Genomic DNA, 26140 nt, shown 5'->3' with positions numbered 1-26140 from the left:
CCCTTCCCCCGGCGGGCGGGGCTGGTGCTCTCCCCGCGGTCCGCTCCGGGCGCGCATGCGCAGTGTGAGCGGCGGCCATGGCGGCGGCGGCGGCGGGGGGAGCGCGGCCCGGTGTGGTGCTGGGAGCCATGGAGGTGGGACGGCGCGTCGGGCCCGAGGCGAGCGCCGGGCTGCTCCGCGCCTTCCTGCAGCGCGGGTATCGCCTCCTCGATACCGCTTACATGTACGCGGGAGGAGAGTCCGAACGCATCCTGGGCACGCTGCTGGCCGGCGGCGCTGGGCCCGGTACGGCCGGGGTTGGTCGCAGTGGGGCTGGGGAGGGGGGGGGCGGTTTCTGAGGAGGGGGGGTCTTCCCTGCCGGGCTGACACCGTCCCTGAGGAGAAGGGCATTCCTCTGCACCCATTCCCTGAGGAGAGGGTCTTCTCTGGTAGACTGACACCATCCCTGAGGAGAAGGGCTTTCCTCTGCACCCATTCCCTGAGGAGAGGGTCTTCTTTGGTAGACTGACACCATCCCTGAGGAGAAAGGCATTCCTCTGCACCCATTCCCTGAGGAGAAGGGTCTTCCCTGCTGGGCTGACGCCAACCCTGAGGATAAAGGCTTTCCTCCAGGCCTATTCCCTGAGGAGAAGGGTCTTCCCTGCTGGGCTGACACCAACCCTGAGGAGAAGGGCATTCCCCCGGGTGTGTTCGTTGAGGAGACGGGTTTTTCCCTGACAGGCTGGTACCGTCCCCGAGGGAAAGGGACTCTCCTGCTAGTGCTGAACTGTGGACCTTGAGGAGAAGGGCCTCTTTCTCCAGGGCAGACCTGTGGTCCCTAAGGAGAAGGCCCTCCCCTGCTAGGCTGACATGGTTCATGAGGAGAAGGGCCTTCCCTGAAACACCTTGAGCAATGCTTGCATTATGCCCCTTCTCCCCATTCCCTTTCTGGAGGTGGAAGCGTCCCTGCTCATCCTTTCTTCCTCTCTGCCAGTGGAAGTTGCCACCAAGGCCAACCCCTGGGATGGGAAGACACTGAAGCCCGAGAGTGTGCGATTGCAGCTGGACACGTCCCTGGAGAGGCTGAAGAGGACGAGCGTGGAGCTCTTCTACCTCCATGCTCCTGACCATGGGACCCCGGTGGAGGAGACCCTGCGTGCCTGCAATGAGCTGCACAAAGAAGTAAAGTGGGAAGTCCAAGCTTGGACCATCTCTCTTGATTCTCTCCCACCACCTTTTTTAAACCAGGGCTGCTGCTCGTGCCCTTCTGCAGCGCTGGGTTTGTGCAGCACTGGGAAGAGGGGACACACATGACCAGGGCAAAGCTAAACGATGGACGCTCTGTTGTGTGTTCACGTGGTGCACTTTGTTCTCAAAAGCTCTTGGAAACCTGAGAACGTGAACTTTGCTTTCAGCCGTGTTAACTGACTAGGTTAAGATTAGTGCTGGGAATGGGTGAAGAAGAATTCCTGAATTGCATTAATTTAGTACTGCTGTTTACATTAGAAGCTGTGAATTCAAAATGAACAGAAAGCAGGAGATATTTTTGTCAGGTCTTACAATTCACAGTCATCTAGAAGAGATGAACAGGGCTGAGGAAAGAACGCTGGAATCAAACACAGTGACTGTCCTTTTCACCGTCTGCATCTTGCACCATCTAGATACAAATGGGCTTTTAAAAACTGGAACTGAATACCCTTTGGAACTGAACACCCTTTTTTTTCTCTGCAGGGAAAGTTTAAAGAACTCGGTCTATCGAACTACGCCTCTTGGGAGGTGGCAGAAATCTGCACCATCTGCAAATACAACAACTGGGTGATGCCAACGGTGTACCAGGTGAGCGATGGGGGCTTGCTGTGGTCTTTTGTGGAGGCTGAGATGGATCAAACCAAAAGAACACGGGGGTTCAGACCAGAACAGCACAGGGATGGTTGTGTGTGTCCTTACAGCAATGGGCAGTCACCGTGGGGTAGGATCTGGGAGCCCCCAGTCTCAGTCCAGTCCCCCCGTGTGTCAGACACAAACACAGAACAGGAAGCTGATGCAGTTTGTCTGGGAAGGCTTTTCAGGACACGCATGATTAGAAAACTGAGTGAGATCACCTCAGAAAACGCTGAGTATGCGGTTTTTTGCTTGAGTCAGTGACTCCCTTCACGTGGAACTCAAAACTTTTTGCATTGCTTGCAATCCTTGAGAAAGCCTGTTCCTAAGCAGATAATAACCTTGTGTGACCTGAAGCTGCTCTTCTGGGTAAGAGTATTGTCAGGGAAGGGCGGGGAAAAAGCTGTTCCAGGTGCTTGTGACCACTGTCGTGAGCTGGCATCTGGAGTTGTGTGTCTTCCCTCATCTTCTGCAGGGTATGTACAACGCGACCACTCGCCAGGTGGAAACCGAGCTGTTCCCTTGCCTGAGATATTACGGACTGCGCTTCTACGCCTACAACCCCCTGGCAGGTACAGGGAGGGAAAGGGCAAGGTTTTGAGACAAAAATATGCCAAAAGGGGGCTGTAGAAGAGCCAGCCCATCTCTAAACGTTGCTGCTGCCCCTTTGCAGGAGGGCTGCTGACCGGCAAGTACAAGTATGAGGACAAAGACACACGCCAGCCCACCGGAAGGTTTTTTGGGAATGACTGGGCTCAAGCCTACAGGGACAGGTAGGTTTTGAGCTGATGGAAGAGTGGGGAGATGCATCAGGAGTGGCTCCATAAAAACCCCGTGCTAATAATCAGCTGAGAGGAAGCAGAATTGACTAAAAGCCCGTGCAGTGATTACTCCTGCACACGTGGTTGGGGCCGTGTCTCGTGACTGAGCTTTGCAGAGTGGTTTTTAGGCTCAGCTTCCTCCTGGCTTGCAGCAGGGGATTGCAGAAGTCCTGAGAGGCTACAAAAAGTTGTGTGAGGCTTCCTGGAAGCCTTTTGTACTTCCTTGGAATATAGATATACCATTCACTAGAGGTCCCAAAGGCAGTAAGAGCAATTTCTCTTCTTGCAGGTACTGGAAAAAGCACAATTTTGAAGGAATTGCCATAGTAGAAAAAGCTCTGAAAGATGCTTACGGTTCCAACGCCCCGAGCCTGACCTCTGCTGCCTTGCGCTGGTTGTACAATCACTCCAAACTGCAGGTGAGAGCTCCACGCGGCTGTAGCCGGCAGCCTGTGCTGCACCACCACCAGATGCGGGCAGCTGTTGTGGCACACAGATGGGGAAATGCCTGTGTTCAAACAGTTGGCTCTTAATCTGCACATCCCGTGGGCTTGTGGCCTTCCAAAGTGACTAGTGCTGCGTGGCCCCTGCCTGCCAGGCTGCAGGAGCGAGTCAGCTAACCCTAACCCTGACTTACCCTAACCCCAAACCGTAACATTTTTCAGGGGAAAATTTTAATTACCGGGGTCTTGGTTTCCCACCCAGACAGCTTCCCTGGGAGGACATGACTTTGCTTTTCATCGGACCAGGAAATTAATGGTTGTATTCCCCATCTCCCCAAAATGTTCTTGTAGCCCTTATATTCCCAACCTCCCCAAAATGTCCCCGTAGACCCTTGTAAATTAGGATTGGGCAGCTTTTGAGGAGTCGGTGTGACTTGGAGCTGTTCTGGCCTTGTGAACAGAACTTCATGGTGTCGGTTGTCTAAACATCCAGAAGTTACTGGATGTTATTCACGAGAAGGAAAGGTTTAAAGTTTGGCCTGTAGTGGCCTGGGAAGCAAACTGGGTTTCTTTTGGGATCAGCAACTCCTCTTATCACTTTCCAGGGTTCTCTTGGAGATATGGTGATCATTGGGATGTCCAGCTTGGAGCAGCTAGAGCAGAACCTTGACTACAGCCAAGAGGGTCCCCTGCTCCCGCCCGTCGTGGAGGCGTTTGATCACGCCTGGAACCTGACAGCGCACGACTGCCCCAACTATTTCCGCTAGAGACCAGGGTAGGGAGGAGAAAGCGGGTGTTGAGGGGCCGGATAACGGAGCACAAGCCTCTCGAAGCTCGGGAGAAGCACTTACCCACCCTGCCCCTTTGATCGACGTGTAAATGGGTTGAGATTTTTCCCTGTATGAATGAAGCTTTGTAGGATCCACTACCGCTGTCAGCGCTTGCCGCGTTTGGCAATGCCTTATTCTTCCTCCCCTTGTTGACCTTCGGCTCCGAAGAGCACACACTACAATTTCCAGATGCAATTAATTGGGAAAATGGACACATAACTGGATGAAGGCCCCAGTTCTGCTTTAATATGAAACCTTCAATAATTACGTACAAGAATAAAACCCTTTTCTAACACAGACCCTATCTCTTAACTGTAGCAATAACCTGGTTGGCACCTTCTTATCCGTGCTCCGTTATTTTTGAGCGCAATAACTGCTTCTGAAGCTTTTATCAGAAATAAGAACAAAGCCTCAGCGTTTTCCACAGCATCAGGTGTGCCATGTCTAAGCTGCATTAATTACACTTCGGGGCTTTCTACTTAGTTTTCATGTTTGAGGTGGCATTCCCTCAGATCCCAGAACCAGTAACAGGAAGCAGCCACAACCCCCTGAAGTTTTATATGTAGATTTATATAAAAAAAACCCCATAATTAGGTCATATTTATGAAGAACACGTTTGAGCCGATTGTCCTTGTCCTCCGGGTGCAAAACAGGGAAGGGAAACATTCTCTTTTTGTCTCTAAAATAGAGTAGAGCTGTCTAGTGTCCAAGCGCAGGGACTGCTGCTAGTCCTCATTGCTGTCATCATCGTCATCATCATCGTCATCCTCCTCTTCCTCCTCCGCTGTGTCTCCCACAAGCTTCTGGAAGTCTCCCGTCTCAGAATTCCACAGAAATTTGATGGTGACTTTAAACTCCGCCATCTCGTAGCCGAAGAGTTTCTAGGAAAAGGACACAAACCTGTCATTCCTGCGTCATTGTCTCTGTGGCCAGCCTGGCAAAACCACACTGAATATCGCATCCGGGTGGGAACGGTGGCAAAGCAGGAGCGAAAAGAATTGCTGCAGGGTTTTAGCACTTTTAGCGTAAGGATGTTTGCTGCGTCCCACTGACCGACACCCAGAAGTTCTGCTCATCCGTGAGCTCGCACCCTCCAGCCAAATTAAGCCAAGCAGTTAATTATTTTGTATCAGGGGAGGCCCCTTCCCTGGAGATATTCAAGGTGAGGCTCGACGAGGCCCTGGGCAACCTCGTCTAGTTGGGGGTGTCCCTGCTGACTGCGGGAAGGTTGGACTAGATGACCTTTGGAGGTCCCTGCCGGCCTGGACTAAATCTATGAAATAGGGCTGTGCCACCATCCAACATGACCTGGACAGGCTGGAGAGCTGGGCAGAGAAGAACCTAATGAGGTTCAACAAAGGGAACTGTAGGGTCCTGCACCTGGGGAGGAAGAACCCCAGGCACCAATATAGGTTAGGGGTGGATCTTCTGGAAAGCACTACTGAGGAGAAGGATCTGGGAGTCCTGGTGGATAGCAAACTTGCTATGAGCCAGCAATGTGCCCTTGTTGCCAAGAGGGCCAATGGGATCCTGGGCTGCGTTGGGAAGAGTGTGGCCAGTAGGTGGAGGGAGGTCATTCTCCCCCTCTGCTCTGCACTGGTGAGGCCACAACTGGAATACTGCGTCCAGTTCTGGGCTCCCCAGTTCAAGAGAGACAGGGAACTACTGGAGAGAGTCCAGCGTGGGGCAACAAAGACGATGGAGGGATTGGAGCATCTCCCTGATGAGGAAAGGCTGAGAGAGCTGGGGCTCTTTAGCCTGGAGAAGAGAAGGCTGAGGGGAGACCTTATCTATGTTTACAAGTACCTAAAGGGTGGGCTGAAGGAGGATGGAGCTGGACTCTTTTCAGTGGTTCCCGGTGACAGGACGAGGGGCAACGGGCACAAGCTGGAACATGGGAAGTTCCATTCAAATATGAGGAGAAACTTCTTTCCGGTGAGGGTGCCAGAGCCCTGGCACAGGCTGCCCGGGGAGGGTGTGGAGTCCCCTTCTCTGGAGATCTTCAAGACCCACCTGGATGCAGCCCTGAGTGATGTGCTCTGGGCAACCCTGCTTTGGCAGGGGAGTTGGACTAGATGATCCCTAGAGGTCCCTTCCAACTCCAACAATTCCGTGATTCCATGAAATAGGGGCTCGTGCGTTACACCGTTACTCACCAGGACGCGGGCTTGTTCCGGGGTGAGAACGTCCCCTTCTTTGCAGACTTCGTAATCTGAAAGTAGCGTCACCACTCCTGTGGGAACAAAACAGGCTCACATATACGGGATACACCCACCGAAAGGCGGGGTGCAGAGCTACAGCTCTCCCAAACACCGCCCGTGGTAGCTTATGCCTTGCCATGGAAATATGGGTACACCCCAAAGAAGCTGGGTGAGATCAAGTCTAAAAGATCTCCACATCTGGTTTCTGAAAGGGATGCCAACGCACCAGGCCAGGCCGAGTTGTTCTGACTGAAAAAAGATGGTATTTTGTAGAAAGCTGGTTGTTTCACTCGTCCTTTGACATCAGTTTGGGAGAATGGTGCAAAAACATAATGAGTTCTAACACCAGCTGAACAAGTTGTCCATCAGATCTTCTCCAAAACTAAGTTCTGCTTGATTATTTAATGTTCTCTCCTTAAAGGATCTTGTCTACACACATGAAAAACGAAGGTTACCTTCTCGGCCGCTTCACGTACCTTTCTTTAACGCCGTTGGCAATCCCAGCTGCCGTAACTGAGGCTCCATGGAGTGGGGGAACTGCTCCAAGGGCCCCGTGTCCAGGCTCACCCCGTACGTCGCCTTGTTCCCTGCGCGGGCAAAGTCCACCTCTTTGAATTTGGAGAACCACCTGAGAGGGGAACGAGAGCTTTGGCTGCGGAAGGAACATCCCTCGGCCGAGACAGGGATTATGGCACAGCCTGCCCCAACTTCTGCGCGGAAAAGCCTCATGAGATCATCACTGCTTTAAGGGAAATGTCAGCAAGCGGAGTACTCGAGTGGAAAGCTGATGGTTGGACTGGAGGATCTTCAAGGTCCCTTCCAACCTAGACAATTCTACGATTTTATGAAAAAAAAGGTTGCTCAGCATTTCATAGAATCGTTAGGGTTGGGAGAGACCTTTAAGATTGAGTCCAACCGTTAACCCCTGCCCTGCCAAGTCTCCACTGACCCACGTCCGTCAGCACCACCTCTACTCATCTTTCAAACACCTCCAGGGATGGTGACTCCACCGCTGCCCTGGGCAGCCTCTTCCAACGCTGGACAAACCCTTCCAGTGAAGAAATTTTTCCCAATATTCAATCTAAACCTCCCCTGGCGCAACTTGAGGCCATTTCCTCTTGTCCCATTGTCCGTTCCTCGAGAGAAGAGACCGACCACAGTGGCGACAGACGCGTACTTACTCATCTACCTCCTCTCTGGTGCGGTTGGTGAAGAGGAGACCAACTTCACCTCGCAGGTGTTTGCTGACCTGAAAAAAAGGAGCCATCGGTGGGACCTGGCACTCACCTCCTGGGGTTCAGAGCTTTTGTGTCACGATATGGATGGATCCAGTTAAAAAAACGGTGGAAAAGTGACCCGAGGAAGCTCTGTCATCCCTCGAGGTTTTATTCTGTGAAGCTTCAGGACACGTATCCCCTACCTTGTGCAGATTCTCCTTGTACTCGCTGCTCGGCTCCCGTCCCAGTGCCACCATCATGACTTTGTTCTTCCCGAAGAAGATCCTGAGGGGGAAGAGGAGGAGGAGGAAATGGTGGCTCTCAGCTCCGGGGGCGCTCAACCCTCTACCACGCCGGTGTCCCCCACCCCTCCCGCCTCACCTGCTGTGCTTCCAGGCGTTCCTCACGTCCTTCAGCTTGTTGTTCCTCATGTTGGCGACGGAGAAGACGAAGATGTACTTGTAGGTGTCCACGCATCGCCGCAGCTGGAAGGGCAGCGGTTAGAGGAGACCGGGGACCGCCGGGCCGGGCCGGGCCGCACCGCACCACACTCACCTCAGTGATCAGCGCCTGCTTGGCCTCCAACCCCTTCCTGGGCGTCCGCGTCAGGGAGACTGCGGGGAGCGGAGAGGAGAGGCGGCGTTAGGGCGGGGATGGGCCCTGGGAAGGGGAGGGAGATGGGGATCGGGGCGCTCGGCTCACCCTTGCGGTCCCGCTTGGACTTCGGCATGGCGCCGCCGTGCTTCGAGGTCCCCGTCGGCGCCGCGCGGGCTGCTGGGAACGCCGGCGGGCTGCCCCTCGCCGTGCCTGTCTCCACCTGACGCCGCTCAGGCGGGTTCTCCGCGCGGGCGGCGGCGCGGGCGGCCCCGCGCCGTTAAGGCCCCCCCTTCGGCGGCCGGCCGACCATGGCGGCGGGGTTGTGGGCGCTGCTGCTGCTGCCGGTGGCGGCCGCTGTCTATGAGGACCAAGTGGGCAAGTTCGACTGGTGAGCGCTGGGGGAAAGCCGAGGGGGTCCCCACCGCTCCAGGTTTCTCCTCCTGCGAGCAGGCCCTGGGCCCGCCGCGCTGCTTTCTCCGGCAGCCGCCCGTTGGGCCTGCCCCCTCCCGCCCCGTTGTCCCGCCTAACCCCAGCCCGCGTTTACTCTCTTAGGAGGCAGCAATACGTGGGGAAGCTCAAGTTCGCTTCCTTGGAGGCTTCGCAGGGTTCCAAGAAGCTCATAGTAGCCACCGAGAAGAATGTGGTGGCCGCCCTGAACTCCAGGAGCGGTGAAATCCGTGAGTGAAGCGGCGTTTTGTTGTGGGGAATAGGCCTGCTGCGCTGGGGCTAACGTGTCGATCGAGTTGTGCCATGTTTTCATGCCGGTCAATTAATGCTGGTGATACTGTGTTGTCAGACTGAGAAGATTCAGCCAGCGGTTCAAAAGCCATTGCTTAAAGCAGGCAGACCGTTCCCTGTGTAAGCTTATTGCTGTGAAGAGCCTAGATTTAAAACTAATAACAGACGAATGTCTTCGGGGAACGAGTCTTGTTCTCACATAATTCTGTTTCCTTCAGTGTGGCGCCATGTAGACAAGGGAACCCCCGAAGGAGCGATAGATGCGATGCTGATCCACGGGCAGGGTAAGGAGAACACGCAGATGATGTGCTGGGGCCAGCAGTTGTCCTTGTACGTGGGATCTCAACCACGTCTTAGAACACAAGTTGAACTTCCCAGAACTTATTGCCTTGCTGATCTGTGGTGGGCTACAAGTTCTATAGTCATCTTCTTTTCTTCATTTCCTGGGCAGATGCCATCACTGTGTCCAATGCTGGACGTATTTTGCGTTCCTGGGAGACCAACATCGGGGGATTGAACTGGGAGACCTCACTGGACACTGGCAGGTAGGCTTTTGTGTTTGTACTGTTTCTTTCCCTTTGTAATCCTAGTGTAGGAAGGAAGAAAGGGGTTGTTGACCTTGTTTGGCCTCGCATTATAGGGAAAAATTAGTTAGATGTAAAGCTCTTGGAATAACATTTGGCCAAGTTCCTTAGAAATGCCGGAACCTTGCAGTTAAATCTAATGCTGTTTCTATGTCTTAACACAACAGTAAGAAGAAGAGATACAAACATTTTGCATAGATGGATTTTCTCTTAAAATATACAACACGTTCAACCTGCATCTGGTTTGGGGTGTTTGGATTCCAACCTACTGCTCTCTGTTGAGATCAGCGAGGATAGATAAAGCGGGCTATAAATTGTATTTCAACACTGATGTTAAGTGTTTGAATAAGGTTTTTGAACAGCGTGGGGCATTTTTCCTAGCAGAAAATGTTTTTCTAACTTATTGTCTCTATCCTATGCTCAGTTTCCAGGTGGCTAGTTTGGTGGGGCTACAGGACGCGGTAAAATACGTGGCAGTCCTGAAGAAGGCAGCCATCTCTCTTCACTACCTTTCCAACGGGCACCAGAAATGGGTGGAACACTTACCAGAAAGGCAAGAAAATATTTTTAAGTAGAAATGTAAACCTCTGCTACAGAGAGAGCTTGTTGCCTTGGAGGGGAAAGGATGCTGTACTCACCTTATGCTTTTGAAAAGATCTGGAAAGTAACTTGAGAAGATGATGCTTCACGGTCACTGCTTCTCTTGCAGTGAGAATACTCAGTACCAGTTGTTGTATTCCCATGGGACTGGAGTGATCCACGTGCTTGGAATTGTTCCCCAGAGCCACTTGAACATTTTAACCTACAGCGTAGAAGATGGAGAAATTACAAAACAGGTAGAGCTTGATTACGGATCCAAAATACTGAATTTGATATTAACAAATGTACTTCCAACTAGATGGGCTGTGGTGTGTTGTGCAGAGTAATTAATTGTTGTTGTAGCACAGATAATCTTCCCTTTCACTGTGGCATTGCCTACAGGCCAATAAATTGATACCACTGCTGAGTGCCCTGAAAGCAAAACTCAATTAGTCTTGCAGTTGTTCGTCCAGATCATCCTGGAAATCTCAGGCTGATGGATAGTTTCTCCCAAAGTCATCGGGGGAAATTATTCTGAGTTAAATTCTTGGTTATGTCTTGGTTCTTGGTACTGGTTCTTTGAAGATTTTGTTCTGTTAACAACTTCTTCTCTTTGTCTCTGTCTCACTTGGCAGAGCAGGGTAGCAGCACCGTGGCTGAGGAGCTTGAACAGCGTGTGCAGCGTGGTGGGGGAGGCAGTGCTGGTGTGCGTGGACATGGACACGCACTCGCTCTACGTTTGCTCCTTGGAGAAGGAGCAGGAGATGAAGCAGATCCCGTTGCAGGTGAGAAATGCTAATGCTGGAAGGGTATTGTATGTAATTCATTGTCCAGCAGGTTTGGTGCCTGACTGAGCCCGACAGCACAGGGGTTCTCCTGGCAGTAAAATACAGAATGATTGAGGGGGGGGGGCACATGATCCATAACTTGAGGGAAGAGAGAGAAAACTTTGTGTTTGTCTAATCGTTCCTTCTGGATTGATGTTTTCAGAGCTTTGCTCCAATGGGAGCCTAGGCCTCCTCGCTTCTGCTTTATTTATCTTGACATGGGGAACCTCTTCATGAAGCTTATATTGCTGCTGATAAAAGAAAGGTATTCATTTCGGCGTAAAAGAAGTTCTCACGAACACATACGCTTGTCTCCTGTCACAGTCGCTTGAGCTGGAGTTCGCTGATGGCTTCCAGCCCAGGATATTGGCCACTCAACCCAGCGTAACCAGTGCTTCGCGGACTCAGTTCTTCTTGCAGCTCTCTCCGAGCCACTTCTCTCTGCTGCAGTACAAACACGGGCTGCTCAGCCACCTTCGGGACTTCCAGCAGGTAACCAAGAGCAATGCACTTAAGCAAGAGGGCCAACTACAGCTTAAAATTCTTTAAAACAAACAAACACCTCTGTAATTAAGTGTTCTGAACACGCTGCTGAGCTTCTCATTTCGGTTGTGCTCTTGCTGCAAGGCTTGAAAACCATTTAATTTCATTTATACTAGCTGCTGAAATATTTCCAGACGTACGCTTTGTTCCCAAGAGCTGTCACGCTGGGGCAGTTTCCTGGTTTTGAGGTGGATGGAGGGACGCGCACGTCTAAGTGGCCAGTGGTGCAGCAGGACTTTTGTTAGGCCAGCTGAGAGGTTTTGAAAAGCAAACGAGCTTTAAAAAGCTCAGTAGCACTGAACATAATGGTTCAAAAGCCTGTGGCAGGTCAACAATGAGAAATCTTTTCAGTCTTATAAGAGAGAAATTCTTTTTTCGGTGGTGAAACAATGGAATTTAAAATTTGGCTGTGAAAGATCATCCGTTTTGAATTCCACTGTGGCTTAATTTGCTGCAGAGGTAGGTTGTGGTGGGTTTTTGAGATGTTCTTGCCTGTTTTATGGTTTTCTGCTATTTTCTTATTTTATTTTTTCTTTTCAGGCAGCTCTGGTGAGTTTTGCGACAACTGGGGAGAAAACTGTGGCTGCTGTCCTGACCTGCAGGAGTGAACTGGTGAGAGCAATTTGCCTGTACTATGTAACCAGCACAACAGCGCTGGTTATGCACTGGGGGTGGGTTCCACGAGTGTTTTCCTTCACAGCCCAGGGATAGGTAGTAACTTTGGGAAGAGGAAAATTTAATTAGCTTATTAGACATACGAAGACAATGATAATGCAACCAGGTCTTGATGATACCCAGTTAAGGCTGCCTCTGGCTTGGTGAAGCGTAACGTCCTGCGTGTGGCCTGTTTCAGCCTTGTGTGTTGTGGACACATAACCTAGGAATCGGCTTTTCCGAGCTGTTCAGTTCTCAGGGATACCAGACTTAGCAAGGTTTAATTTTTATCAGGAATAGAATCGAACGGAACTGTTTCCTGTCTGTTTTCGGAGTCAAGCTGAGGCTTGTCAAGGCACTCAAAAATGTAATTTTTTTAATACTCTTTACTGGGGTCTGAAGCCACGTTATCTCTTCTCATCCTCATTTCAGAAACCGGGAGGTTCTGATGGCCTTCATGCTGGGAGTGCTCTGGAGGATTCTGGGAAGCAGGTACGAAGTGCACTTGTTCCCCAGAACAGTAGAAGTTGTTGACAGTCCATTTTATTCCTTTGGGTGCAGAAGCAGAATGAAAAAGGGGTTACACCATTTTTTTTGGAGACTGATGTTTTCCAGCAGCTCCGTATATATAATCTAACAATATCTTGAAGCCACAGTTCCTGCTGAATATGAAATCCTTCTGCGGAATGGGGCATGTTTGTTGAACTTGGCTATTTTCCGCTTCTCGTTATAGGAATCCTTAACCTGCTCCAATCAAACCTACAATATTAATCTCTACCTGGTTGAAACTGGACAGAGATTGCTGGATACCACAATTACCTTTAACCTGGAGCAGAGCGGTGCCAAGCCACAGCAGGTGAGCAGTGAGAGATTATTTCAGTCCCATGGTTTATCAGACTTGGAATGTTCTCCCTGCCCTGATTTGGCAGGATTGGTAGAGCCCTCCAGACAAGGTGAAAAATTCTGTGGACACACCAGGTTACTGCATAGGATCACGCTCTTTGCTCTTGTTTCACCCAAGAGTTCTGTTTCCTCCAAGGAGATGATATGATTGTTAACCGCACTGTTTTCCTTGCTCTTTTCCAGCTGTACATCCAAGTTTTCCTGAAGAAGGATGACTCCGTGGGCTATCGAGCCTTGGTGCAAACAGAAGACCACATGCTGATGTTCCTCCAGCAGCCAGGTAACTGGCACAAACAGCCAACCTGACCCATTTTTAACACACCTTGTCACCGTAGGACAAGAAAAAAACCTCCAATTCCCAAATGGTTATATTTTATCACTGCTTTCCTTTAAAACTAGCAAAAGGAATTTAACCGTCCTGAGCTAAATCCCATGAAATATTCACCCTCAGAAGACATCTCGTCTGATAAAACGGTTCTGCAGGTCTTTGTGCAGACAGAGCCTTTAAATTCCATGGGTTTTCTGCCAATTTCAAAACTGTAGGATGAGAATCTAAGTCCTGTTGTAGATCTTGGTCAAAATTTCTTCAGAAAAGATCCTCATGGCAAAAATCTTAATCTGCAGAAAGGGTTGAAAGTCCCATCTCAATGACTTGAATTTTCTAGGGTTTAAAAAGCCATCCAGGTGTTCACGCTGTGTATCTCTTACTTTAAATGGGCTTAATGACTGTAACCCTTTTAAAACATCAGATTCCTTTTATTGTTCCTTTGGGGTTTTTTTTTTCAGCTGTGGCTGTAGTTGCATAAAGTATTTTTCTTTTGTGAAGTAGCTAATCACGTGATATTAGAAAGTTATATGCTATTTTGCATTTCGTTAAGAGCAGTGGTTTGCTTTTTAAGGGTCCACTGGAAGATGCTTTTATACCGAGGGATGATTTTTCCTCCAAGGCTCTATTCCCACATATTAAGTTGATTTTTCCAATATTCTACTCATTTTCCTTTCCAGGAAAAGTTGTCTGGAGCAGAGAGGAGTCGCTGGCAGAAGTGGTGAGCTTAGAGATGGTGGATCTGCCTCTGACAGGGGCCCAGGCTGAGCTGGAGGGAGAATTTGGAAAGAAAGCAGGTAAACCATAGATTTAACAGAATTACCTTTGTGAGTTTGTTTTTTCTTCCTGAATAGATGTATTCCTTGTTTTCTTTTTCTTCTTCGCTGAGAGTTAGGATTCAAATTTCTACTGATGGCAATTAAAGTGAGCAAAAATAAACCCATTTCTGTCTAAACTTTTCAAGTCCAGTGCCAGACGCAGGTGCCATGAACATATTACATTGTTATGTTAAAAAAAAAAAAAGGGTCAGCAGCAGTAGGAGGGATTTGGGCTACCTGTCCTAAATGAATCTTTCCTTGTGAATCTTTCTGGAAAACTCGTTTGTGATAGCTTTTGTTTTTGCTTTTTTTGTTTGTTTTTTTTCTTGCTGTCCTGGATGCAGCCATTCAAGGTAACCTCCGACCGCATGCAGTGTTTTCTAATACTGACTCGTGCTTCCTAGCAGAACTTGATCTCTCTGCTTGCTTTCCTCAGTGGTGAAATATAGTTAAAGCCTGGTGTTTTGCTTATTTTGAGAAGCTAAACAGAAACCCTCAATGGGCAGAATTAAGTATTTTTTACTTTAAGGGCTTCTCTTCCTCTGAGTAATGAGCGCAGAGGGAGATAGCGACTTTATAGGGTAAGCTTTAGGTGGGCACTTGCTGTGAGTTTGCCAGTCAGAAAGAAGGAATGCAAAGGAAGAGATGATGTACCCTGCAAGAAGGTTTGCTTTCAGTTGATGAGGGCATATTTTGGAATGAGATATAGCAGTGTGAAGTGGGAAAAGGTTGGTAAATGCCAGAGTCTGTCATAGAAGCGATAGCTATAACTCTGCTGTTCTGGAGCGGGAGGCAGAGGCAAAGAATTATCACAGGTTTGTGCATGGCAGCATTTCTTCTGCTGGCTGAGGCCGTAATTTCACTTACGGAGTGGGACAGATTGATTTTTTTTTTTTTTTTTTTTTTTTTTTCCCTCTTCTTATTGCTGTTGGTCTATTTGCAGATGGTTTGCTGGGGATGTTCCTGAAGCGCCTGTCCTCCCAGCTTATCCTGCTGCAAGCCTGGACCGCCCACCTTTGGAAGATGTTCTATGACGCCAGGAAACCCCGGAGCCAGATTAAAAATGAGATTAACATTGATAATTTGGCCAGAGATGAATTCAACCTCCAGAAAATGATGGTGATGGTCACCGCTTCGGGAAAGGTGAGGAAGCCAGGGTAGGAATCTGTTTATAGACTGTAGCAAAGAGACTCAGCTCTGAATTCCCACTTGTTTTTAGCCAGGCTTTGGGCAGAATGTTTTGTGATGGCTTTGGAGAGAGGGAGTAAGACTCTTCTGTCTTTATCATGTCCCAAAGAAGGATGCAGTGCTTGAATGTGAGAGATGTGTTGTTCTAAATTTTGGCTTTATTGTGTCTCTCCGCTCAGCTTTTTGGTATTGAAAGCAGTTCTGGCACCATCCTCTGGAAGCAGTATCTGAGGAATGTGAGACCAGGGTCCTCCTTTAAGCTGATGGTGCAAAGAACAACAGCCCATTTCCCACACCCTCCGCAGTGCACCTTGCTTGTAAAGGACAAGGTGAGTCCCTTTCCTCTATCCCTCGGCTGAACGTGCTTAGCGTGGAAGTCTGCTCTTTGGAAGGGCAGAAGAGAATATCGTTTTATGTATCGTGTTGTTGTGGGGATGGGAGAAGAGTGAGAGCTGAAGGGAAGCAGAGATACAATCCTAAAAAATTTAAGGATGCTCGTTTTAAAGTCTTTTATTGAAATAAATAATTTCATCCATTTTCTTTGGTTGAGTGAGATAAGGCGTGTGTGGCCTCCGTTAGTGAGGCTACAGTGGCTGACCTTTAGCTGGCTGCAGCATGTTCTGTACTCCATACGTCAGGGAGGAGCAGACATTATTACGTGTTGAGACTTCAGAGAGGATTTAGTTAAAGCCCTGAGCACTGCGTTAATGCCACGGTATGGTTTTGATAGAGAAATGTGGGATAGAGCATATGTGTGTCCAAACGGAATATTTTGAGGATGGAATAGCTGAATCCAGGGTAGGAATAATCAAGACCAGCAGGTAATGGGTAGCAAACCAGCTCTTTCGTCTGTCTTAAAAATAAGGTTTGCATCTTGTTTGTTTTTTAGGAAACCAAAATGAGCTTTCTATATGTCTTTAACCCCATCTTTGGGAAGAGAAGTCAAGTAGCTCCCCCTGTTTTGAAGCGTCCAATTCTTCAGACTTTGCTTTTGCCTATTATGGATCAAGACTACGCCAAAGTACTACTCTTGATTGATGATGAGTACAAGGTAAATTGCTTTGCCTGGAGGTAGTTCTCTTCATGTTCTGGTTAATTACTCCCCTCCCTTTTGAAGCAAGATAAAAAAAAAAATGCTCTTGAGTCACATTTCATGCAAAACCATGAGGTTATTCTGGTAAGACAGACCTTATCCTGATAAACACATTTGAAATAATCTTTCTGTGTTATTTTGGGGTTTTTTTGTGTGTGTATCTAAGTTGTGGTTTTTAACCTGTGTTTCAATTTTTCTTTTCCAGGTTACAGCTTTCCCAGCAACTAAAAATGTCCTTCGCCAGTTAGAAGAAATAGCCCATTCTATCTTTTTTTATCTCGTTGACGCCGAGCAGGGAAAACTCTCTGGATTCAGGTTGAAAAGGGTATGGGAGATGCATTACAATCCAAGTGACGTCACTTTCCTAAATGTCCTCTGGAAACGGTAGATCCTTTCTGGAGTTCATGGAGTTTTGCTTGAAACAGAAACAGTTCAGCTCATGACTTCTACTAAACCTCAAAATGTGCCCAAGAAAGCTAAAATTTAAAAGCAGAGAAAGCTCCCTGTGTCTTAGTGGTGGAGATGGTGGCTTTTGAGAACAAGACAAAACCTACGTCGTGCTTTTTTTCTGGCAGGACTTGAGCACGGAGGAGAGCTGGGAGGTGATCATTCCCACTGAGGTCCAGAGGATAGTGACTGTGAAAGGGAAGAGGTCCAATGAGCACGTGCACTCCCAGGGCCGTGTGATGGGAGACCGCAGTGTTCTCTACAAGGTGCCGTTGGAACTTTTTATTGACTTTTTTGTTGATGTCTTGTCTCACGGGGGGATCTCAGCCCCCTTTCTAGGCGCTACGTTGAGATGAACGGCCCTGTGGTGCTATTGTTTCTGTGTATGCATCAGTGTCCATAACCCCCTGCAGGAGATGCTACTTTTGGTGGAGGTCTCTTGTATAAAATGTTTTCACGCAGCAATTAAATCGGTCAAACATCTGATGATGGGGGAATCTGCTTGATTTCTTCAGGTGATTTGTGCTAATAAGATACTTCGTTTATTATACACCTAGTCCCAGATGAAAGGTGGATAAATGAGGTGCCTGTGGCACTGAAGTGGGGTTTCAGTTGTTTTTTTTTTCTTGTTCTCCAGTCCTTGAATCCAAACCTGCTTGCCGTGGTGACAGAGAGCACGGATACGCATCATGAGCGCACTTTCATTGGAATATACCTGATTGATGGAGTCACGGGCAGGATCATCCACTCCTCGGTACAGAAGAAAGCAAAGGGACCTGTCCATATGGTCCACTCAGAGAACTGGGTGGTGGTAAGAACTTGTTCTTGTCTTGATCTTTATGTTTGGGAGGTAGGGGCAGTTGCTGAACCTGTAGGGAGGAGACTTTTTGACCATTCTCTGACTTATCACAGAATGATAAGGGGTTGGAAGGGACCTCTGGAGATCACCCAGTCCAACCCCCTGCCAAAGCAGGTCCCACCCAGAGCAGGTCCCACAGGAACGTGTCCAGGTGGGGTTTGAATGTCTCCAGAGATGGAGACTCCACCACCTCTCTGGGCAGCCTCTGCCAGGGCTCTGCCACCCTCACAGCAAAGAAGTTCCTCCTCATGTTGAGATGGAACTTCCCCTGTTCAAGTTTGTGCCCGTTCCCTCTTGTCCTGTCACTGGGCACCACTGAAAAAAGACTGGCCCCATCCTCCTGACACCCACCCTTGAAGTATTTAGAGGCGTTGATCAGATCCCCCCTCAGTCTTCTCCAGACCAAACAGACCCAAGTCCCTCAGCCTCTCCTTGTAAGAGAGATGTTCCAGGCCCCTCATCATCTTTGTAGCCTTTTGCTGTCCCCTCTCCAGCAGTTCCCTGTCCTTCTGGAACTGGGGAGCCCAGAACTGGACCCAGTGCTCCAGATGGGGCCTCCCCAGGGCAGAGCAGAGGGGGAGGATGACCTCCCTCCACCTGCTGGTCACACTTTTCTTGCCTCGTATTCCTAAAAATCTTTTCTCATTCCAGTACCAGTACTGGAACACGAAGGCACGTCGGAACGAGTTCACCGTGCTGGAGCTGTACGAGGGGACGGAGCAGTACAACGCCACAGCCTTCAGCTCCCTTGACCGCCCAATTTTACCTCAGGTCCTCCAGCAATCTTACATCTTCCCATCCGCTATCAGCGCCATGGAGGCCACCATCACCGAGCGCGGCATCACCAGCCGGCACTTGCTGGGTAAGCACACACTGCTCTGTTCTGAATGTGGTTTTGCTACCTGCATGAGCCAGATTTCATGTTGAAAACGAAGCAAAAATGAAATTTTCTGCCAAAAATCCTGCCTGTGGGCTGCCCTGGACTCCTAGCAAGTTCAAGGTTTAAGCACCGGGAGAGCATTTATGTTAAGGTGATGGAATATGCTGTCAGAAACGGCCGTTTTCATCATATCTGATGATACATCTGATGATGTTCCTGTGCAACCTGCTCTGGGTGACCCTGCTCTGGCAGGGGGGTTGGACTAGATGACCTCCAGAGGTCCCTTCCAACCCCGTAGCATTCTGTGATTCTGTGATTTTTAAGGTGCCTTTCTTTTAATGCACAGTTGGGCTTCCCTCCGGGGCCATCCTATCCCTTCCAAAGGCTCTGCTGGATCCTCGCCGTCCAGAGATCCCTACAGAACAAAGCAGGTAAGGAAGGCGTAATAACTGCTATTTCTGGGCAGCTTGGAAGAGGGATGGATTTTGTGTCTAATACGGTGTTGTGAAGAAGAGCATCTTGTCCTGGACAGATTGAGGTCAATTCTTGCATGAAATGAAGCGAGGTTGCTTTGTTCCTAGCCTGTGACGACGGAATAAATTTGTCTGGGATGAAGCAGATCTTACTGTTATCAAAATCAGCCTGTTGTCTGCATTCTTAGAAGCAGCAGTCTGATGAACACTCTGAAGTTTTTCAAAATGACACCTATTTTTCAAACTTCAGAAGCCTGAAAGGAGGCTGCTGCGGTGTAGTCTGACCCAGCTGGCGTGTTTCATTTTCGTCCTGCAGCAAAAATGAATCTGCACTGGGAAAAGCTGCTAAATTTGCTGGTTGAGGTCAGCTTGTGATGATCCAACCAGGAAACAGATGATGTCCTCCGTGTGCTGCTTGATCGGGTTTTGATTTTTCTTTAAATGCCTTTCAGAGAAGAGAACTTGATCCCCTACTCCCCTGACGTGCAGATCCACGCTGAGAGGTTTATCAACTACAATCAAACCATATCCCGGATGAGAGGGATTTATACGGCCCCCTCTGGCCTGGAGTCTACTTGTTTGGTGAGTACAGGCGGAGGGTTCAATGTGGGGCTGTGGCGTTTGTGGGCAGAGCAGCGCGAAACCGTAGCCTGTGGCAGGGAAGTCTGTAACTTCCCATCAATATTTCTTCTTTGAATCAGAATTATAGACCCGAGTCAATCATTTTTGATACGGTTTCCTGCTGGAAGCTGAATTACCAGCTCGTGATCTCGTCTCTTTAGGTTGTTGCCTACGGCCTGGACATCTACCAGACCCGGGTGTACCCCTCGAAGCAGTTCGATGTCCTGAAGGACGACTACGACTACGTGCTGATCAGCAGCGTCCTCTTCGGGCTGGTTTTTGCCACCATGATCACGAAGAGACTGGCCCAGGTGAAGCTGCTGAACCGTGCCTGGCGGTAAAGCTGCGGGCGAGGGGAAGGTCGAGGCTGGAGAAGGTACCTGAGGTTCTACCACCCCCGCGTTGCCGCTGGGTTCCGTTAGAAATTCCAGCTTGTGTGACTGATGGATGCAAACATGGATATTGTGTTTTTTGCTGGAAGATATTTGGGAGGAAAAGCTGCTACTGTGATGAAAACAATATGCTGCCTACGTGTCTCTCAGCGAGAAGAAATGGACGAGAGATGGAAAAGAGACTTCAGTCCGTTATGACTAAATAAGAACTCTCCCAAACTTCCGTTAGAGCCCTAAAATCTGCAATTGTGTCATCTCCCCCATGTTATTGAAGATAATACTAAGGACAGGTGTCCTCTCCATCCTCACCTCTTCCTCAGCGCCAGCCATGACTGACGTCTTGGTGAGAGGAGGACGGAGGGGCTGTTGGCTGCTGGGAACACTGGTCGGGTGGTGTCCGAGGCCTGAGGAGACATTGGGTGATTCCTTTAGGAAGAAGGTTAGAAACTGGGTGGACATTGGTGGGAAGCGGCCTCATCCACTCCCTCGTTACGCTGTGGGGCTGTGGGTGGAATTTGAACGTCAAGCCACTCCGTGTTCTTTATTTATTATGACAGCGTTGACTACTTCCCACTTGTATTTTTTTAAATGTTCCTGTCTTTGGTGTACAACAGCGGGGTTCAGGCGCGAAGGCCCTCGCCCCTTCCCCTCAGGATAATGGATTTAAACTCTCAGAGTGGAGTTTGGCAGCGCACTGTGCCCCCGGGAGAGGCCGTGTCCCGTCAGCCGCCTCCCCGCGGGCAGAACGCCTCAATAAAAGCCCGGTGCTGAGGAGCAGTAAGTGGTTTAGCTTTTTTTGAGTATTTTAAACCTTGACCGTGGGGGGGGGGGGGGGGGGGGGGGGGGGTGTGCTGCGCGGGAGCCGCCATTGCGCATGCGCCGCCCCCCCTCCGCCCAGGCGCGCCCACTGCGCGTGCGCCGCCCGCAAAGTTGCTGACTCATGTACTGCGCAGGCGCTTGGGCCGGGCCCTCTTCCTCCAATGGGGAGCCGCGCCGTGCGCGTGGGCAGTGTGTCACTTCCTGTCTCGCAGCGCGTGTGCCGCGGGGGGGAGGCGCTTCCGGCCCGCCATCCCCCGCCGCCGCCGCCCCCCCCCCTCTCCCCCCCCCTTCGCCTCAGCGGAGCGGCAAGATGGCGGCGGGCGGCGGCGCGGGGGCCCCGGCGGAGCCGGGCTGGGAGGTGGCCGTGCGGCCGCTGCTCTCCGCCTCCTACTCGGCCTTCGAGATGAAGGAGCTCCCGCAGCTGCTCGCCTCGGTTATCGAGAGGTGAGGGCTTACCGGCCCGGGGCCTGCCTTCCCTCGGCGTCCTTCTCTCAGGGCGGGTGCCCGGCGGCGGGGAGGGGAGCCGGTGGGGGGCTGTGGGGAGCGACCCTACCGGGTGCTGGGCAGGGGACAGCGGCGGTGGCCGGCGACAGCTGGGACCGCCGGGGAAAAAGGGAGCCCCGAGCAGCGTCCAGGGAGTTACTCACGCCCAGCCACCTCCCGCTTTCCTGGGGACTGGGAGGCTCTCGGGGTGGTGCCCTTGGGACCTAATAAGCGGGGCTGAGGATGCACGCCCGGCTGTTGGCTTTGGCTGCTGCTGGGCCACAGCAAAAGCACCTTTGACAGTTCCCCCGCGGAGAGGCTTCGGGACTGCTGTGGCGTTTTCGCTTTTGTTGAAGCGCTTGGCGCTTTCGAAAACTCTTCTCTCACCTGGGCTGTCTCCCCCGGTGACAGACTCCTGTTGGGAGGCCGTTGGGTGGCATTGACTTCCTTTTAGGTTTCTACCAGCGAAATACTGCTCGTATTTTGAGGCGAAATGAAGCTGAAGCAAATCAAGTTTGCCTTTTCTTAACCAGAACGATTAGACTCGGAGCGTGGGAGCAGTTGTTGGAGCTATATAATTTAACTTATAGTTTATTTTGTGATCTAAAACACTAGGTATGACGCTACAATGTTACGCTCAGTTACGAAGATATAACCCTGACCACAATAAGTTGTTAGGAAACAAAAAAAAAAAAGCACTGCGCTAAGGAAGATAATGAAATAAAGCCTTGTGCTGTTTTACTTAATATAGAATGGCTGAGCCCACAAGCAACGGATGCTTCAAATGCACATTCTGTGCCTGTATACATACTGTAGTGGTTCACCTAGAAATTCAATGTTTAAGTGATTTGGGCAGTTCTCAGGCTAATCTTTCTTTTAGGGACCATTTCAGCTTCGCTTTTCCTTGTGGAGCTTTGCTGTCAGTGTGCCTGAAGTTCATTATTGGGGTGTTTGGGCAGAAGAACATCACAGAAACACTTAAAGCGTACGCACTTCACTTCTGGGAGAGGTCTGTTTCCTCCATAAGTGAAAACGATGGTTGCATTTTCCACTTGAGACAGCAGTTTGTTGCCTTTAAGTCGTGCTGCCCTGAGGTTTGAGTTGTGTGCCTGATGCTGACAGCGTTTCACACCCGGCGGGGTTCAATGCGAGCACGAGGTCTGTGGAGTCTTGCAGGACGGTATCTGTTATTTCATGCCTTGATATAACATTTGGCAAATCACGGAGGTAAAAATAAAGCTTGTTCTTGTCTGTAGCCGTGCTCTTCTATTCTGAACAAATAATATATCTTTAGATTTCTAATCTAAAACATTTTACCTTTTCGGGTTATTTTTAGAAGATGAGTGTTAGCTCTTGAACTGTTACTGTTGGTTGACACCATCCGCAAAGTGGCTGCGTTTCTCCTTAAATAAATGTGGTGCAATGACAGTGAAATCCCTGACATTACTCTTATCAAAATAAATTAATAAACGCTTTTTCCTGACGACTATTATACTTAGTTTTTAGGTTTAAGCATCGTCAAGTTGCTGGAATTCCCCTATTAGCATGTGTATTCAAGAATTGATGAGCTTTGGCCTCTTATTTGACAAACTCTGGAAGTGCTGACTTGGAAAGACGCAGCTGAAGGGAAACACAGTTTACAAAGTCTGTGGTGACCGAATGAGACTGATTTTCAGGGAAGGGTTTTCTATAAGGAGAGAACTCCTGCCCCTGCTGCAGTGCCTTTGCGAGGAAGAGGCTGCTTTTGTGCCTGCTGCCTTACATAAAGGGTCTATTTTGGGCCTGTTTGAGATTTGGAAGCAGAACTGAGCAAGGAGGTGGTATTTGTTGCTGACGTGTTATATTTGATATTGACAGGGAGGCTTCTCGCTTCGTCTGAGTAATGAGTTTCCCTGGGAAGCAAAAGTTATTTAAGCAATAAATCACAATACATCAGCTGAAAGTTACTAAATCTTGCTGTATATACAAAGTAACACTCTAGCGCATTAAACTGTTATCACTGGTGAGGCCCCACCTCAAGTGTTGTGTCCAGTTTTGGGTTCCTTACCACAAAAAGGACATTGAGATGCTGGAGCGGGTCCAGAGGAGGGCAAAGGAGCTGGTGAGGGGTCTGGAGCACAAGTCTTGTGAGAAGCGGCTGAGGGAGCTGGGGGTGTTCAGCCTGGAGAAAAGGAGGCTGAGGGGAGACCTTCTCGCTCTCTGCAACTCCCTGAAAGGAGGGGGTAGCCAGGGGGGGTCAGTCTCTTCTCCCAAGTCACAGGCGATGGAACAAGAAGAAATGGCCTCAAGTTGCTCCAGGGGAGGTTCAGGTTGGATATTGGGGAAAATGTTTACACGGAAAGGGTTATGAAGCCTTGGAATGGGCTGCCCAGGGAAGTGGTTGAGGCACCATCCCTGGAGGTATTTAAGAGACGGGTTGACATAGAGCTTAGAGACATGGTTTAGTGATGGTTTTTATCAGGGTTAGGTTGATGGTTGGACTAGATGATCTGAAAGGTCCCTTCCTTCCCTTCCCCTGGGTATTGTGTCTTGTACAGCTTGGCCTATACAGCAGAAGGGTAATTGAGGGGCGAGCTGCCAATTTCTCCTGTACTGGGTTATTCTCAAGTTGTTCTCATTTGTTCTCTTAAAATACATCGTATACACCTACTGCTGATGATTTATAGTTGGGCGTGAAGAGGTAGGTGAGCAAAATTAGTGTCTGAATAGAAGAGAACACAAACTTCTTTGTACATTCAGTCTCTGGGCTCGTTACCCATCCGTGCACTTCTGGCAGGAGACAGGAAGGTGAAGCCTGGTGAGCAAGACATTGAGACTTGGTTGTGTTACGCTGCTGAATAGCTTCAAGTAAAGCCTCTCTCTTCATAACCGCTACAAAGCTAATGAGTGTTTCTCTCTGTTCATTTTTCTGGAGAATTGATATGTTCTCGAGTTTCTTCTTCTTCAGCCACGTCTCCCGTTATGACTGGAAACGATGACTTAGGATAGAAAAAGGGAAGGTGACTGGGCATAAATTGGGCACTGCTCAGATCAGCAGGGAACGGTGTGTCCTCTTCCTCCTCCTCCCACCCTGCCAGAGCTGGCGGCGCTGGGTGCAGGGGTGTGAAGGGGATACGTGGGTTCCTTTTGCCATACTCTGCAGCAGCACTAGTCACTGCCGAACTTGAGAAATCATTTTAGTTGCAGTATTGAGCAGCGATAGGCTGACGGCCTCTGCTCCCCGTGTCCCCCCCAGTAATAAACTCTGTTGCCAGAGGTGGAGTTTTGAGAGGTAAAGTTGAAGTGGTCACTGAAGTTGAGTCATACAGTCTATTCTTTCAACTTGCTCCTTCGAGTCACTGAGTGAAAATGTAAAAGAAACGAATTTAAGCATTTAGCAGGCAGATATCCACATCCCTCAGTTTTGTCGCAGGAAAAATGAAGGCAGAAGTAGGTATGGAGCAGAGATGAGTTCCTGTTCTTGAGGTGTTGCCTTCAGGTTCCTCTGCAGATGGGATGTGGTGTGACACCTTATTGCAGCAGCCTCTAGTGTGCTATGTCTGACCATAAATATTCTCTGTGGCTGGTGAGCCTCACTGAGAAACCTCAGAGTCTTGACTTCCAGTGTGTTGGTGCGTATTTAGCTTTAGAATTTTTATTTTTGGTTTGAATTGACATTACATTTTAACTCGCTCTGAGCTTTGTGTTGATTTGTGCGCGGGGCAGAACGATGCAGATCTCTGCAATGGCAAATCTCTACCTGTGGATGTATTTTTCTCCTCTTTGTGTTACCTGCAAAACTCTTCACTCCTCAGCTTGTTTCAGACACTGCCGTTGTGTGTTTATTGTTATTATGCAATTGCCTGTTTTGATCCTTCTGTTTTGCAGAATTGCACAAACTCCAGTTGACTCCGTGCCTTGACAGAAAGGGAATGTGCCAGAGCTCCAGTCCTGGCAAAGCCTGCCTGGCTTTAGCAGAACAAACAGTCCAGACTTTATGGGCAGCTGAGTTTAGAATAACTTACAGATTAATGAATCTCCGACAGGGAGAGCGATTGTTAAAGAATCTGTCCTTTTGATGCTATAAAGGAGAAACTTTGGCAGAATTGGAATTATTTCCTTAATTTCCTCTGGGGATAGCGATGCTGATGCCGTGATCTCTCTGCTGCTGGAGGACTCAGTCCTGAGGACACTGGAGATGGGACACAAGGGAGAGGATTCTGTCTCAAAACTTTGATTTGGGAAGAGCATGTGATTTTAATGATCTTGCCTTATATCTGTTACTAGATATATCATATTCTGAGTGTGATGTGGTGCCGCTATTGTGCTGTGTACAATTGACATATCTCCTGTTCTCCTCTTGCAGTGAATCTGAAATCCTGCACCACGACAAACAATATGAGCCTTTTTACTCTTCCTTCGTTGCACTTTCTACACATTACATCACTACTGTGTGTGGTCTGAGTAAGTGTTCACCCTTCTTTTGCTTCTCTTGCTCTGGTGTTACGACTAGGATAGTAGTAAAAATAAACTGGAACTGTTGTCCTTTTGGTATTTGTCTGCAACCCTCTCTCTGAATCAGACTTTAATGCAGAGGCCAGCATTGCTGGCTTTTGTACTGGCAGAATGTCAGTTCGGATGGAGAGGGAAATGTCGACAGGAGTTTTTTGGCCACCAACTACTGGGCAGTGTAGACTTTTTGGCTGCTTATTCATCGGCCTGACTTCATTTAGGGAAAATAATTTTTGGTCGAACAAAGTGTTTAAATTCATTTTCAGGATTTTTAGATTATTCTTCAGTGGTTTTGTTACTAAGTTGGAATAATGATCAAAACATTGTGACTCCAAGTATTTTATATTATTTTTGCTGACAGAATTTGGCAATTTCAACAAAAATGTAGTTTTGGTCAACTTGTTCCATGTTCTTCAGTGCTTCTGTCAATATTAAATAATGTTGCTGGGGAAGC

At 49.2% G+C, this 26140-nt stretch overlaps 4 protein-coding genes across 5 annotated transcripts in view; 3 read left to right on the top strand and 1 right to left on the bottom strand.

Moving 5' to 3' along the window:
* The first annotated feature begins 55 nt into the window (after window positions 1-55).
* Window positions 56-4560, top strand: AKR7A2 (aldo-keto reductase family 7 member A2). The gene is made up of 7 exons (XM_074161503.1): window positions 56-285; window positions 974-1161; window positions 1711-1815; window positions 2336-2432; window positions 2534-2633; window positions 2971-3100; window positions 3730-4560. Exons 1-7 carry the CDS (start codon window positions 78-80, stop codon window positions 3889-3891), a joined length of 990 nt encoding a protein of 329 aa, XP_074017604.1. The 5' UTR covers window positions 56-77; the 3' UTR covers window positions 3892-4560.
* On the bottom strand, window positions 4176-8130 carry MRTO4 (MRT4 homolog, ribosome maturation factor). Its single transcript, XM_074161504.1, has 8 exons — window positions 8075-8130; window positions 7928-7986; window positions 7754-7857; window positions 7576-7657; window positions 7337-7404; window positions 6632-6783; window positions 6111-6187; window positions 4176-4835 (listed from the first exon to the last, which is right to left on the bottom strand). The coding sequence occupies exons 1-8, from the start codon at window positions 8100-8102 to the stop codon at window positions 4680-4682; spliced, it is 726 nt and encodes a 241-aa protein (XP_074017605.1). The 5' UTR covers window positions 8103-8130; the 3' UTR covers window positions 4176-4679.
* Window positions 8131-8275: 145 nt separating this feature from the next.
* EMC1 (ER membrane protein complex subunit 1) lies at window positions 8276-20672 on the top strand. Of its 2 annotated transcripts, XM_074161473.1 has the most exons (24): window positions 8278-8357; window positions 8522-8646; window positions 8926-8991; window positions 9159-9252; window positions 9716-9844; window positions 10001-10127; window positions 10506-10655; window positions 11022-11189; window positions 11781-11852; window positions 12327-12386; window positions 12628-12750; window positions 12981-13077; window positions 13803-13919; window positions 14285-14293; window positions 14884-15083; window positions 15308-15457; window positions 16018-16179; window positions 16427-16546; window positions 16797-16934; window positions 17306-17479; window positions 18179-18389; window positions 18754-18838; window positions 19333-19462; window positions 19663-20672. In XM_074161473.1, exons 1-24 carry the CDS (start codon window positions 8278-8280, stop codon window positions 19840-19842), a joined length of 2967 nt encoding a protein of 988 aa, XP_074017574.1. In that variant the 3' UTR covers window positions 19843-20672. The 2 variants fall into 2 exon arrangements, with proteins under 2 accessions (XP_074017575.1, XP_074017574.1); XM_074161474.1 differs by lacking the exon at window positions 14285-14293 and having other exon boundaries at window positions 8276-8357.
* Window positions 20673-21009: 337 nt separating this feature from the next.
* UBR4 (ubiquitin protein ligase E3 component n-recognin 4) overlaps window positions 21010-26140 on the top strand; it is an 84630-nt gene continuing 79499 nt past the window's right edge. The window contains exons 1-2 of the mRNA XM_074161472.1: window positions 21010-21156; window positions 25541-25638. Of these exons, the coding sequence (XP_074017573.1) occupies window positions 21023-21156; window positions 25541-25638 (232 nt within the window). The 5' untranslated portion in view covers window positions 21010-21022. The remainder of the gene's footprint in view (window positions 21157-25540; window positions 25639-26140) is intronic.

This window comes from Numenius arquata, chromosome 20 (genome assembly GCF_964106895.1).
Source record: "Numenius arquata chromosome 20, bNumArq3.hap1.1, whole genome shotgun sequence".
In the NCBI taxonomy this organism is placed as follows: domain Eukaryota; kingdom Metazoa; phylum Chordata; class Aves; order Charadriiformes; family Scolopacidae; genus Numenius; species Numenius arquata.
The sequence above is the reverse complement of the archived record's forward strand: the minus strand, read 5'-3'. Positions and strand labels throughout refer to the sequence as shown.